At 40.8% G+C, this 14932-nt stretch overlaps 1 protein-coding gene across 4 annotated transcripts in view; it reads right to left on the bottom strand.

Moving 5' to 3' along the window:
- IL15RA (interleukin 15 receptor subunit alpha) overlaps nt 1-7215 on the bottom strand; it is a 39864-nt gene extending 32649 nt beyond the window's left edge. The window contains exon 1 of one of the 4 annotated variants that reach the window (XM_037846878.1): nt 6834-7215. In XM_037846878.1, coding sequence (XP_037702806.1) covers nt 6834-6930 — 97 coding nt within the window. In that variant the 5' untranslated portion in view covers nt 6931-7215. The remainder of the gene's footprint in view (nt 1-6833) is intronic. The other 3 variants (XM_037846877.1, XM_037846875.1, XM_037846879.1) reach the window with 3 other exon arrangements.
- Nucleotides 7216-14932: the final 7717 nt, after the last annotated feature.

Below are 14932 nucleotides of genomic sequence, written 5' to 3' on the forward strand. Positions count from 1 at the left end.
GCCCAAGAGACAAACAGTACACTGAAGTTTGTAACAATCATTTCTTTGCTTTTATTGATGGTTTTACCATATAAATAAGTATCCCCAAATAATATATTATTGTCTTTCTGTTTCTGAATTTTTATAAGTTGAATCAATCACATTCTTCTATAATTATCTTTGCTCACACACTATTATATTTTCACTCACATGGATGCATGGGGCTGTAATTCATCCACTTTTGCCACTAGAGTAGTCTATTATACGGATACTCTATAATTTATCCATTATGCTGCAATAGACATTTGAATTGTTTCCAATTTTTTTGCTATTGGAAATAGCAATACTATCAGTATTCTTGTGTATGTCTCTTGACGTACACGGAGAAGAGTTTCCTTAGGATATTTTCTTGGGAGTGGAATTGCTGGGACATAGCAATGCACATCAACTTTATTAGATAATGCCAAACTGCTCTCCAAAGTGACTGTACCGGTTTATGCTCTCACCAGCAGTAGGCAAGTTCCTGTTCTACAACCTCATTAATACTCATGTTGTCTGTCTTAAGTTGTGCCAGGCTGGTGGGTGATGTGGTATCTTGTTGGATTTAATTTGCATCTCTCTGATTATTAATGAGTCTGAGAAGGTTTTCAAACATTTATGGACCATCTATGTTTCCTAACCAAATACAATTCCTGTTTATATATTTTGCCAGCTTTTCTATTAGGTTGTCTTTTGCTTTTTGATTGGTAAACCTTCTTTGAATATTCTTGGTACTAATTCTTTGTTAGATAAGTTACAAATATCTTCTCAGTTGTGGTTTGTCTTTTCATTTTCTTTTTGGTATATTCTGATGAACAGAAATTTTCATTTTAATGTAGTCAAATTTATCAATCTTTCCTATTTAGGATTAGAGTTTGTATCTTACCTAAGAGATCTTTCCTTGACTGATTTATAAAGGAATTCCGCTACACTGTCTTCTAAGAGTTTTAAAATTCTTCCTTTCAAAGTTAAGTCTTCAATCATTATGCAATTTATTTTTGTGTATGGTGTCAGGTAAGGATCCAGTTTAATTTTTCAAACCACAAAGGTACATTATTATTGGATTGGTAACTCTTAATGTGACAGATGGGCAGCATTTAGGGGCTTCATAGACCTAATTTCTTTTTTTTGAAACAAAGATAGCCAATTAGCCAATCAAAATTTATTATAAACAGCCCATCTGTTCCACCTCTATCATAAATTAAGTTTTTATACCTTGTCTTTTTGGGGGCTGTCTATTTTTTTTCATTAATTTAATTTTCTTTCTTCATGCCAATATAGATAGGTAGTGACTCTTGATACTTAGTAGAGCAAGAATACCGTCCCTTATTATGTTCTAAAAAAGGTTCTGGGTGGTTCTTGGTTTTTTAATATATATCTTAGGATCAGCTTATCAAGTGCCATAAATAATCCTTTTGGGATTTTTCTTGGACTAAAATTGAATCCAAAGATGGATTTGGGAGAACCGACATCTTTAAGATCTTACCCCAAAACATGGTATATCTCTGTATTTATTTAGGTTTCTTTCAAAAAGTTTTATAATGTTCTTCATAAGGAACTTGCATGTTGTTACAGGTTGAACTGTGTCCCTCCAAGAGATATGCTGAAGTCTCAACTCCCAGTACCTCAGAATGTGACATTTTTTGGAAACAGAGTTGTTGTAGATGCAATGAGTTAAGATGGGGTCACACTGGAGTAGAGTGGGTCCTGAATCCAATCTGACTGGTGGTCCTTATGAGAAGAGAAGGGACCCAGAGAGAAGAATATCATGTTAAGGCTGAGAGAGGGAGCCTTGTGAAGATGGAAGTAGGAACTGGAGTTGTCCCATCATAGCCAAGAATTGCTTGGGGCCACCAGAAACTGGAAAAGAGGAGGAAAAATCCTCCCTTAGCGGCTTTACAGCGAGCATGGCCCTGCCAACACTTTGATTTTGGACTTCCAGCCCCAGAACTGTCTATTAACTTCTGTTCTTTTCAGCCACCCAGTTTGGCGTACTTTATCATGGCAGTCCTAGGAAACTAAGACACTTGTCTTTTGTTGATTTACTCCTATTAACTTCATTTGAAGTATGCTTTTGCAAAAGCTATCCTTTAAAACATATACTATCAAAATGATCTTTGCTGGTTCACAGTAAATAAACCGACTCATATATGGATTTTTAATTCATCAATCTTGCTAAATCCTTAATAATTTATCTGTAAATTATTAAGATATAATAATCATATATCAGAGAATAATGAGAGCTTTTTTTTTTAATTCTTTTCAATTTATATCACTTTTATTTGTTTTTTTTTGTCCTTCTGTAAGAGCTAGGATCTGGTACAAGGTTGAAGAGGAGTGGTTAGTGTGTGACCTTATCTTGTTCCTGCTTTGACAGGGAATATTCAGGCTTTTTTATTTCTTCCTGAGTAAGATTGGGTAATTTGTTTTTTAAAATAGGAATTTATCACCTACATTTTCAAATCTATTTGCATAAATTTATGTTTAATGTCATCTTACTTACTATGTCCTCTTTTCCACAGATAATGTTGTTTAAGCCTTCTCTTTTGTTCTTAATTCTGCTAGAAGTTTGTTTATTTTATTAGATATTTCCAAGAACAAATGTTTGGATTTTTGTACCTCTTTAGTGTATGTTTGTCTTCTATTTCATTTATTCTTGTTCTTATCTTAATTATTTCCTTCTTTCTACTTTCTTTGAACTTATTCTGCCTTTTTAAAAAACTTCTAAAGTTGGATGCTTAGCTCATAATTTTAAACCTTTCTATTTTCTAAATGTAAGTACCTAAGGCTACAATATGATTTTTTAAAAATTCTAGTTAACTTTCTGTTATCATTTGCTGACTTAAATTCCTTGTGGTCAGAGGAGGTGGCCTATGACTCCTATCCTTTGAAATGTTTCAAGGCTGATTTTATGACCTGGCAGACAGTCAGTTTTCATAAATGTTCTATTTGTTTGAAAAGAATATATGTTTTTCTTCAATTGTAAGCAAAGTATTCCATATTTGTCCATTAGATCAAGCTTGTTAAATTATATTCTTACTGATTTTTTATTTGATCCATCAAATACTGAGAGTTTCTAGTATGATTGTAGATTTGTCAAATATTCCTTATAGCTCTGTTCACTTATTCCTCATATATACTGAAGCTATATTTTAATTATTTCCTGGTGAAGAAAGTTCCCTCTACTTATTTAGAAACTACATGATCTGTATCTCTTTATTTAGTGACTATACTAGCCATTTTAACATGTACATTTAATAATAAAACATAAAGTCAATCAACAGCCTTATCCTCCACATCAGGAACTTCAGACATGCTTCAATGCCATTACCTAGTATTTTTGTTTAATTTTATTTGAATATGTCTTTATTTTACTGTCATTCTTAAATGACAGCTCATCAAAAATTCTATGTTGACAGGTAGATATTAGTACATATCTTCCATCTTCCTTCCACTGTGGTTTACAATAGGGCTCACTGTGTTGTACAGTCCTATGTGTTTTTTTTAGTTTTTATTATAGTAACATATACACAATCTAAAATTACCCCTTTTAACCACATTCAAATATATAATTCAGTGCTGTTAATTACATTCACAATCTTATACTACCATCACCACCATCCATTCCCAAAATTTCACAATCAATCCAAATAGAAATTTGTATGATTTAAGCCTTAACTCCCCATTCCCTATCCCCACCCCACCCCTTGGTAACCTATTCAAGTCTCATTATTTAAGAAATACATTTCATAAGGCTAGAGCTGCATAGATAGTGATTCCCCTGAAGGATCTGGGCAAAGTCCTTCTGGAAAGAATTCACCACTCTAGATGCCATTAAGAACATTCGTGATCCATGGGAGAAGCTAAGAATATCAACATGAACAGGAGTTTGGAAGAGGTTGACTCCAACCCTCATGAATGACTTTGAAGGGTTCAAGGCTTAAATGGAGGAAGTAACTGCAGATGTGGCAGAAACAGCAAGAGAACAGAATCAGAAATGGAACTGAAGATGTGACTGAATCACTGCAATCTCATGATAAAATCTGAATGGTGAAGAGTTGCTTCTTATGGATGGGCAAAGTGGTTTCTTGAGATAAAATCTACTTCTGGTGGAGAAGCTGTGAACATTGTTGAAATGGCAACAAAGGATTCAGAATATTACATCAACTTAGTTGATAAAGCAGTGGCAGGGTTTGAGAGGATTGGCTCCAATTTTGAAAGAAAGTCTGTGTGTAAAACGCTATCCAACAGTGTCATGTGCTACAGAGAAATCTTTCGTGAAAGGAAGAGTCGATCCATGCAGCCAACTTCATTGCTGTCTTATTTTAAGAAATTGCCACAGCAACCTGAACCTTCAGCAACCACCACCCTGATCAGTTAGCTGCTGTCAACATCAAGGCAAGACCCTCCATCAGCAAAGAGATTACGACTCTCTGAAGGCTCCGATGATAGCATTTTTTAGCAATAATGTATTTTTAAATTAAGGTATGTACATTGTTATTTTAGACATAATGCTACTGCACACTTAAAAGACTATGGTACAGTGTAAACATAACTTTTATATCCACCAGGAAACCAAAAAATTTGGATGATTTGCTTTATTGCAACATTCATTTTATTGCAAAGGTTTGGAACTAAACCGGCAATGTCTCCAAGTATGCTTGTATCTAATAAAGGACTTATGTCCAGAATATAAAGAACTCTCAAAACTCAATATAAAACGCAATTTTTAAAAGAGCAAAAGATTTGAACACACACCTCACCAAAGAAGATCTATCAATGGCAAATAAGCATACAAAAGACGCTCAATCATCAGTTATTAGAGAAACGCAAATTAAAGCTAAAAGATACCACTATGCACCTATTAGAATGGGTAAAATTAAAAAGACTGACCATACCAAGTGTTGACAGGACACAGAAAAAGAAACTCTCATACACTGCTGGTGGGAACGTAACATAGTACAACCACTTTGGGGAACAGTTTTGTAGTTTCTTAAAAAGTTAAACATGCACATACCATTTGATCTAGTTATTCTACTCCTAGCCATTTTCTCTACCCAAGAGAAAACCTATCTATGAATGTTCATAGCAGTTTTGTATGTATACGATAGCCACAAATTTGGAACAACCCAACTATCTGTGAACAAATGAATGGATAAATAAACTGCAATATATCCATACAGCGGAACACACTCAGAAAGAAAAAGAGCTATTTATACAAGTTACAACATGGAAGAATTCTCAAAATAAGTGCCCTGAGTGAAGGAAAACAGACAAAAAACGATACTACTTTATGATGCCATTTATACAAAAATCTAGAAAATGCAACAAATCAGTAATAAAGGAAACAGATCAATGGGGGACAGGGCTGGAGGGGAGACAGGATTCCACAGTGGCATGAGGAAACTCCTTATGATGAATATATTTGCTCCCTTGATCCTGTGGCTTCGTAAGTGTATACATTTACCTCTAACCTATTCAAATTGTACAATTTAAATATGTGCCGTTTGTTCTCTATCATACCTCAACAAAACCTAAAATCAGGAACTACCACATGGCAGCAACACATGTGTAAGGTCAAAGGGCAGTGCTGTAGTTGGTAAATTTTAAGAGCTCTTCCTCGCATGTTCCTATATCCATTCTAAAGCAGACATCTCATTTTTGCTGGATTCCAACATTTTAGTGCATTTCACTTTCACATTGTGAAACAGAATTGTCCAAATCTGTCTTCTCAGTGGTCATGTGTGACACTGGCTAGCCATAGGCGAGGAACTAACTAGTCACGAGGTCACCATAACTCAGCTTCCCAGGTGTGGGAGGAAATCCTGGGAAGACACTCACGAAACTAAAACTTCATGACACCCCTCACAGCTATGGGATTCAGTGGACGGCTGGGTTTGACCGAGCACTGGGCAGTCTGGTAGGGCCGGATGTAAATTACTGCGTTTCTTGGCTTAACACACACACCCACCCACCCACATCATGGGGTTACTAACTCCTGAAAGTTTATGGATGACCCTCAGTGGCTCCAACATTGTATGCAAATTTTGTAATTGTGCTCATTCGCGCATTTTTCCTACTTTTCTTCAGACTCTCAAAGAGGTCCCTGACCGTTTTTCTCCTCTCTCCTCTCTAGCTCCCGGGACAGAAACCTACCAGTCACTGTCTCGAGTCTAACTGTGGAGATGAGACCTACGCGACCGACGACCTACGTTCTTCCCGAACACACCAGTTGCTCGCCAACTTTCACCCGGAGCGCACACGCCCTGCTGCCCCGACCACTCGGCGCCCTCTCACGGTTTCCCGCTCGCGGAAGAATTTGGTCACATCCGCACAGCTTTCCCCGTGAGCTACAGGGAGCCGCATCCATACATTTCTCGAAACTGCTGTAAAATGCCAACTCTGAGCTCCCACTGCAAACGCCCGCAACTCTGAAATGCTCTCGACCCTTTGCATTGGAAATTGGGAGGACGTAGAATGAAAAGGCTGGGTGACCAGGCGAGCCCACAGTAGGGCGAGGGCGGGACGGGCGCAGGGTTCCCCACGTCGCCTCTTCGCCACGGCTCCCTCCACGTGCCCCTCGGGTCGACCCCGAGCTCCGACCCGGCTCGCTCAGGGGACCCCTCGCCCGCCCCTGGGCCCCCTCCCCGCTCCCGCTCCAGCCCACACCCCTCGCCTCGGGGAACGTACGCCCCGCCAGGAAGGCGCAGCCGGGCGAACCGTGGATTGGTGGGGCGTCCCGCCGGCTCGGGTTCCCCCACCTGCGGCACCCGGCGCCCTCCCGCGGCCCCGCCCGGTCGCCCGCCTCCTCCTACCATGTAACTCCAGTGGCCGCCGCAGCAGCAGCAGTAGCAGCAGCAGCAGCGCCGCGCCGGCGTCTACCCCGCCGCCCCGAAGCCGCCGCGGGGTCATGGACGGAGCTCCGCCGCGCCCCCGCGGACCGCAGACTCGCCGCGCGCAGCCGCCCGCCGGAGGCCCCGCGCGCCTTATGCCAGCGCGCGTCCCGGGCCGGCCCGCCGGGAACCTTCGCTTTCGCTTTTGCCTTAGCCCCCGGAGGGCTGGGGAGAGGTGAGAACGTGCAAGTCCGTGACTCAGCGTCCCCCACCTCTCTTATCTAAAAAGCCCCAGCTGCCGTCGTGACCCCCGCGCCGCGCCCTTGCCCCCGGAGAGCCGCCGCATTGTGGAGCCGGGGACGGGAGGCCGAGACGGCGGCCCCCTGGGGCGGGCCGACCGTCCCTCCCCTCCCTCTCCTCTCTTCACCCCTCGTTACCCTACAGGTTTATTCAGCCTGGTGTCCCGACTGGAAAATGAGTGGACAGAGCGTCCGAAACCACGCGCTCTGGACTAAACCTTTCTGGTCGGTGTTCTCACCTGACTTCTGCTGGACTCGGTCCCCTTCCCCTCACTAGTTTCTTCCACGTGCTCCAAGTTCATCTTTCCAAGATGCCCTTAGCTCCTGGACCGTGGGTTAGGTTGGCGAGCAGCGTTTTGCTCCCCGGTCGCGAGTTAAGAAGGCAAGGTCCCCACCGGGATTTCGGTGGGTGGAGCGAAGGTACCCCTGCGTGGCGCGCCGACGTGCGCCGCGGTCACCCTGCCCGGATGCGCCCAGGCCCGGCAGCGCGAGCGCAGCCCAGGACTCCTGGTTCACTGGCTCCAGGCACTGCCAGTTTATCTCATCCCAGCTCTGTCTTTCTTCCTGCAGAAAATTTCGAATATGCAAAGGGAAGGGAGAGGAGGAGAGGAACTGACAGCTATTCATCTCTGTGCCCAACAATCCTTCCTTGCTTTATTTCATTGCATTTCGTTAGACAAGTTTTATTCTACTATTCCCCTCTCTTGTGGGTAGGTGTTTTCTTTCTTGGGATCTCAAGTTAAGCTCGACGTTACTGAGAATCGAGTCTGTCCTGGGAAAGCTCCAAACGGGGAGCAAGAAATTCCCGGGTTAAGCAAGAGGAGATGTCCCTGGGCTTCATTCTTTTTTTCTTAGATAAAATCTTACACACACTGGGAAAATCCCGACTATCATTTCCTTTCTGTTTTTCAGTATTTAAGCATATCTCTCTAAGTGGTAAAGTCAAATAAAGAATTAATAATATCAAACACATGCAAGCTCTTAAAATGCATGAATGCATGGTCACCATGCTATGTATGTATATAAGATTGCATCTTTATTTTTTTTCTATGAACCTTTATAAAGTTGGGACATCCCTGCTATTACAAACTAAACATTTTTAATGACAGCAGTTTGCCATAGTTTTACTTCCCCCCAGTATTACGTTATTAAAAATAACACTGCAATAAATATCTTTCTACTTAAACTATGTTGTGACTTTAAGATTCTTAAAATAGATTATAGCAATGGAATTACTGAGTCAAAGGCTAGGGAATATATATATTTAATATTTACTATAATATATTAATATAGTTATTTCAATGTAATATTTAGTATATATTTAATCCTGGTTCAGAGGACTTTGTCCAGTGCTGGTGTCCATTTTTCTTCTTTGTATTAATTGAATGGTTTTTGTGGGAAACTGTGGAAAGGAGTGAGTCAGATTATCTATTTAGGATGCCGTCTTGTACTGTTTTAGTTATGATAGCTTTATAATTGTTTCATATATTGTAAGGCTAGTCTGCCTCTCTGTGTTTTCATTTTCCCCAGAAAAACGTGTTCTTAAATCTAATCCATTCCTGTGGATGTGAACCCATTGTAAGTAGGACCTTTTGATGATGTTTCTTCACTTAAAGTATGTCCCACCTCAATCAGGATGGGTTTTCATCCTATTACAGGAGGCTATAAGAGAATGAAGTTCAGACACAGAGAAAGCCACAGGGCACAAGAAGCTGAAATCAATGAAACCTGGAAGAGAAGGGAGAGATCAGCAGACACCATCATATGCCTTGCCATGTGACAGAGGAGCTGAGGAGCCAAGGATCACGGTCAGCCATTCTTCGGAAAGAAAGCATTGCCCTGATGATAGTATTAGTTAGGGTTGTCTAGGGAAGCAGAACAGACAAGAGATATCTGTAAATATAAGGTTTTATAAAAGTGTCTTATGCAACTGTGTATGGCGGGATTCACGAGTCCAAATTCTGTAGGGCAGGCAGCAAACTGAAAACTCCTATGAAGGTGTTTGAACTCCTCAGGAAATGCTTCACTGGCTAGTTGAAGAAGTGAAGGTTCTCTCTCTCTCTCTCTTATAAGTCTTCATGATTGGATTAAATCCAGTTGATTGCATTCTCTCATTGTGAAAGACACACTCTTGGTTGATATGATCAGTCACAGGTGCAGTCAATTGACTGATGATTTAATAAACCTGCCACAGATGCCCTTGCAGTAACTTAACAGTTAGGCCAGTGCCTGCTTGACCAGACACCTGAGCACTACCACCTGGCCAAGTTGACACATGAACCTAACCATCACAATGATACCCTGATTTGGACATTTTCCCAACCTGAATACCATAAGGTAATAAATTCCTATTATTTAATACAACCCATTTCATGGTATTTGCCTAAGCAGCCTACAGAATTCTCCCCTGGCAACTTCTTTGATTAATTTACTATAGTGTAATGGTATCTTTTTTTTTAACTTTATATTTTGAGATAACTATAGATACACATGCAGTTGTAAGAAATAATACAGAAAGATCTGTATACCCTTCACTCAGTTTCCTCCAATGATAGTATCTTGCATAACTGGAGTACAATATCACAACCAGGAAATTGGCAGTGATGCAATGCATCCACCTTATTCAGGTTTCGCCTGTTTTACATGCATTTATATGTGTGTGTGTATTTAGTTCTGTGCAGTTTTATCAAATATGTGCATTTCCTGTGACTACCACCACAATCAAGATACAGAACAATTCCCATCACAAGGATGCCTCGTGCTACCGTTTTATAGCCACAGCTATCTCCTCCCTTCTGCTCCCTAACCCCTGACAACCGCTCAGCTCTTCTACATCTCTGTAACTTAGTCACTTCAAGAATGTTGTACAAATGGAATCATACAGCAGGCAACCTTTAGAGGTAGACTTTTCCTACTTAGTATAATTCCCTTGAGATCCATTCAAGCTGTCACATGTATCAGTAGCTCGTTCCTTTTTGTTGCTGAAGAGTACTGATGACATTTTAAAAAAATGTATGGATCTCTGCCACCCACAATTCTAACTGCCCTGTGCCTTTATATGGTATCTTGCGTTTTGAGAACAAAGTCCAAGATCCATTTTCTCAGGCCAAAGGAAATGACCTGGCATCAGGACAGCTGGATTCCTGGGGCACACTGTCCACAGTCAGGAATGATTCAGGTGAGAGTTTGTCCTGGGCCTTGAAATCAGGGGACCCACCCAGGGTGGGGAATTGGATCAGCAGCCATCACTCAGAACAGAGCTGGAGTGGAGGGCAAGGCTGTGAGGTGGGGAAAGCCTAGGCCTGGTAGCAGGGTCTTCAGCCCAGACTGCCCTCTGGCAGGGTCTAGATGGGGTCCCGCACCAGGGGAAGGGGATTAGGCAGAGGGTGAGATGTCAGATTGGGCCACCAAGAAGGGGAAGGACAGAGCTGGGCTCAGGGCTAATGCATTCTCTTTTTTGTTTCCTTCCTTTAGAATCTTTAATTTTTAAACAATTGAGATATAATTCATGTAACATAAAATTCACCATTTTAAATTACACAATTCAGGGTTTTTTAGTATATTCATAATATTGTGCAACTATCACCACTAAATGATTTCAGAATATTTCCATCACCCTAAAAAGAAACCCTGTACCTATTAGCAGTCACTCCCAATTCTCTCCTATCCCTACACCCCTTCCCTGGCAACCACTATTCTGCTTTCTTTCTCTAAAGATTTATCTATTCTTAATATTTCATCTAAAGGAAATCACACGATATTTGTTGTTTTGTGTCTGCCTTCTTTTATTTGGCATAATGTCTGCCAGGTTCTTCCGTGTTGTAGCATATATCAAAACTTCATTCCTTTTTATGGCTGAATAATATTCCCTTGTATAGATGGACCACATGTTGTTTATCCATTCAGCAGTTGATGGACATTTAGGTTGTTTTCACTTTGGACTATAATGAATAATGCTGCTAAAAAAATTCTTGCACAAGTTTTTGTGTGAACATGTTTTCAATTCTCTTGGATGGATTTGCTGGATCATTTGGTAACCCTAAGATTCTTGAAGGACAGCTAGAAGATCCAGAAAGCCATACAGAAGCCACACACAACTGGTTCTTAGTCTGGAGGGTGATACATTTCTAATTCTCACCAAATGATAGCACATTGGGCTCTGGGAGATACTGATTTAGGAACTAAGCCCAGATAGAGCCTGTAGGGGACAGCTTAAAGTGACCTAGCTGCTGCAGCTAACCTGGGGAAACCAAGGCAGTGAAAATGATGTGGTGACATAAAAGAAAACTAGTCCACTCACCGCAAGGGTCTTCTTTCCAGAAGAGGTTGGATGTAAAACAAAGGAATTATCTCTCAATCCTCCAAGTGCAAAGAACATCACATTTCCTTATTTTTCTAAATCCTATCATATCCCGCTCCAAGCTTCCACTTGCCAAGATCAACACAAAAAAACCTGGTGTCATTCATTTTTTTCTCCCCTGTAGCAAATGGTTCTCTTCCCTTCCCTTGAGTTGTACCAGGACTCAGGAAAATAGGGACAGGCCTGGAGACTGTGTTTTCATGGTCATACTGAGATACTCTTTGCCCAGGCTCACCCTGTGTTCTGTAGTCTCAGCAATCCGACTGATTCCCTCTGGGTAGTCCACTCGCATTCCCTTGGAATCGTTCTTCCATTCCCCTATCCTCCCAGACAGTCTAGGCCAATTATTTCTATTGACCTAGGTCATTAAAGGCCTTTTTGAGCCAGTCTCCCTGGGATCCTGCAATCTGATACCTTAAACAAGTAAACCATCTGTCAGCTGCGTCCCTGGGTGAGAGAACCCAAAAGTCTAGAACACAAAAGCTTGCCTGCTTTTGGGGAAAGTCGCCCCTCACTTTTTCCCTCTTGATGAGTCTTCCATAGCAAACCCCTCCCCACAGGAGACCAATTCATTTCTTGATAACCCGCCCAATTATATTAATTTGGAGGCCCATAACCATCATTTAATCAGTTTTGTAGTTGAAAAAATTATGCTCTGAAATGGATTCTGAATTTTAAACATGTACAGATTTCAGAGCAGAGTGAGTTTAATGACTATTTAAAGCTTCATTCTTTTTGAACTCAGAGAGTAGTTTGGGAGTTTTATTTTTTAATTGACTTTGAAACCACATGTTCTCCAGTTCTGTGTTTTATTGTCCAGTCTCCATTCCTAGCACTTGTGCATGCTGAGAGGGCAATGACGAACTGAGGTCCACGGGTCAAATGGGAGCATTGCACAATTCCTAACTCTTCTGAATCTTCAAGAAAAACTGAATTTTATACACCACTTTTGTCAGAAGCCCCACTTCCCCACCTATTATTTCCGTGACACTTCATTCTGTACCTCTCATGCAGGAATGCTGTGGAAATCTGCTTTTGAGTATGGAGTATTGTAGGTGAGATTATGAAGTAGAAAATTATTTGTATTTATATATATATATATATACACACACACACACACACACACACACATATATATGTAAACTACCAAGTAGATTCCCTTGGGCAAATTAGTCACTTCTCTGTGCCTTAATTTTCTCATCTGGAAAATGGGGATCATAGGACTTATACCACAGGGTAATTGTGAGGATTAAATGAGTTAATAAAAGCATTTCAAACAATGCCTGACATGTAATAAACTCTTAATATAGTATATAAATGCAATGTATAATATGCAATATGCTGTCCTTTGTAAGCTACCTAAGATGATTGTAGTGAAAGTTGTCAGCTAAAAGTGTGAAGTGCAAGTTGGGGGCTGAGAAAGTGGCCAGAGAAGTATTATCTGTGACACTTGGAAGAGCCGTCTGTCAAGGCAGAGTGCCCAAGGACAGAGGAGCGGGTGGGGAGGCCCTAGGAGCAGATGGTGAGGATAAAATCTCCACCCTGGGTGGAAGTTCCAATAGCTGGAACCAGCATTCCAGGCCTCTTGCTGTCACATCCTTCAGCACGACTACACCCAGCTAAGAAGGTAAAATCATGAAATAAACCATCTCATATTGCAATTCCACAATGAGCAGCCCCTACTGCCCTCAACTACCGAATTGCTCAACTTGTCCTGTCAACCAGGGCCTCTTCCCTTGTCATCACAAAAGATTGCGTGCCCTTTCCCAACCCAACCCCTTCCCTACCTTTCTCATCTTATCTCCTGGTGAGGAGAACTTGGGAGAGGAGGACACTCTTGAAAGAACTTCCTGTTTTCACCCTTGTTTTTTTAAAAAGTTCATTACTAAATAATTTCAGGACCAAACAAAGGAAGATAGCAACAGAACTTTAAAGTCTTAAAAATGCAAACCCGAGATTTATCCAGGAATCTCAATCCCAGATGCTTATAGGACCAGATAGACGTAACAGTGAGCGGTTATTAGGCATAAGGTGGGAGGTTAGCGGGTTGAAGGCTCTGTGGAGTGTCAAGTGCATTGTGTGTCCAGTGTGGCTAGGTTTTTTATTTTTGAAGAAACTTTGAAAGCATAGGGCTTCATGTGAAATTTCCCAGGTTGTAAATAGAGGTTATTGTTTCTGGAAAAAAAAAAAAATCAAAACACCATGCAGGCCAAACAAAACCAGTCCGTAGGCTTTGCAGCGTCTAATATGTAGACATCTTTTAATCCAGACAGTTATTAAAAGTATCTCATTCACCCACCATGTTAGAAATCAGAAATATTACTGTACTGGAATGGGTTTGGTTCGTGAATTTTTTAATCTTAGGTCTATGACCAGTTGTAACAGTGGGTAGCCCCATGACCTCTTGAAATACTGTGCAAAAAGTTTTTGCAAAAGTGCAGTATTTTGCAGAGGAGCCACAGTGTTTGTCAGATTTTTCGAAAGCATCCTTGACCTCAAGTGCTAAGAATATAATGTCTACAAGATGTAATAATTTATAGACATTGTAATTTTTTAGCTGTAAGAATTGACAGATTTCTGAGTTGAAACATAGCTACTTACAGATCTAAAATTATGTTTTACTTATTTCTGTGGGTTAGAGATGTGGTTAGAATCATTTTTTTCCTCTCTCTCTTTTTTTCCCCAAGTGGTTTCTCCAGTTATGTCATAAAAAAATGTTAAAAAGCATCTTAATTTGGAAATAATCCAAAGGTCCATTGTCTTAGTTTGCTAGAGCTGCCATAATAAAGTGCCACAAACTGGTTGGCTTAAGCAGCAGAATTTATTGCCTCACGGTTTTGGAGGCTGAAAGTCTGAAGTTGTTATGTCACCAGGATCATGCTTTCTTGGAAGTCTGTAGCTTTCTGATGGTGGCTTGCCTCTGTCATGTGGCCATCTCCCTCTCCATATGTCTCCTACCAGCTGTGTCCAAATGTCCTCTGCTTGTGAGGATCCAGTTGGATTGGATTAAGGCTCTCCTAACCCAGTTCAGGTTCGTCTTAATAGCGTCTTCAAAGACCCTGTTTACAAATGAGCTCACATTCACAGGAGTGGTGTTAGGACTTGAACGTACGTGTCCTTTTTGGTTGCGTGATTCAGCCGTAATATCCATCAATAGGGAAATGACTGAATAAATTATGTAACGTGTACAAGAAAGTACAATGCAGTTATAAAAAAATAATCAGCTCTCTTTGTACTAATATGCAAAGAACACCAATATATATTGTTAACAAAACAAAGAAACATGATTTGCAAAGCTATGTATAGTAGGCTGCCTCTTACCTTAAAGGGGAAAAAAAAAGAATGCATGTATATTTTCTTGCATTTGTACACATATTCAGCAACACACTGAAAAATCAGACGAGAGAGTAGTAAATGTGCTT

Source organism: Choloepus didactylus, chromosome 8 (assembly GCF_015220235.1).
Source record: "Choloepus didactylus isolate mChoDid1 chromosome 8, mChoDid1.pri, whole genome shotgun sequence".
NCBI classification, from domain to species: Eukaryota; Metazoa; Chordata; class Mammalia; order Pilosa; family Megalonychidae; genus Choloepus; species Choloepus didactylus.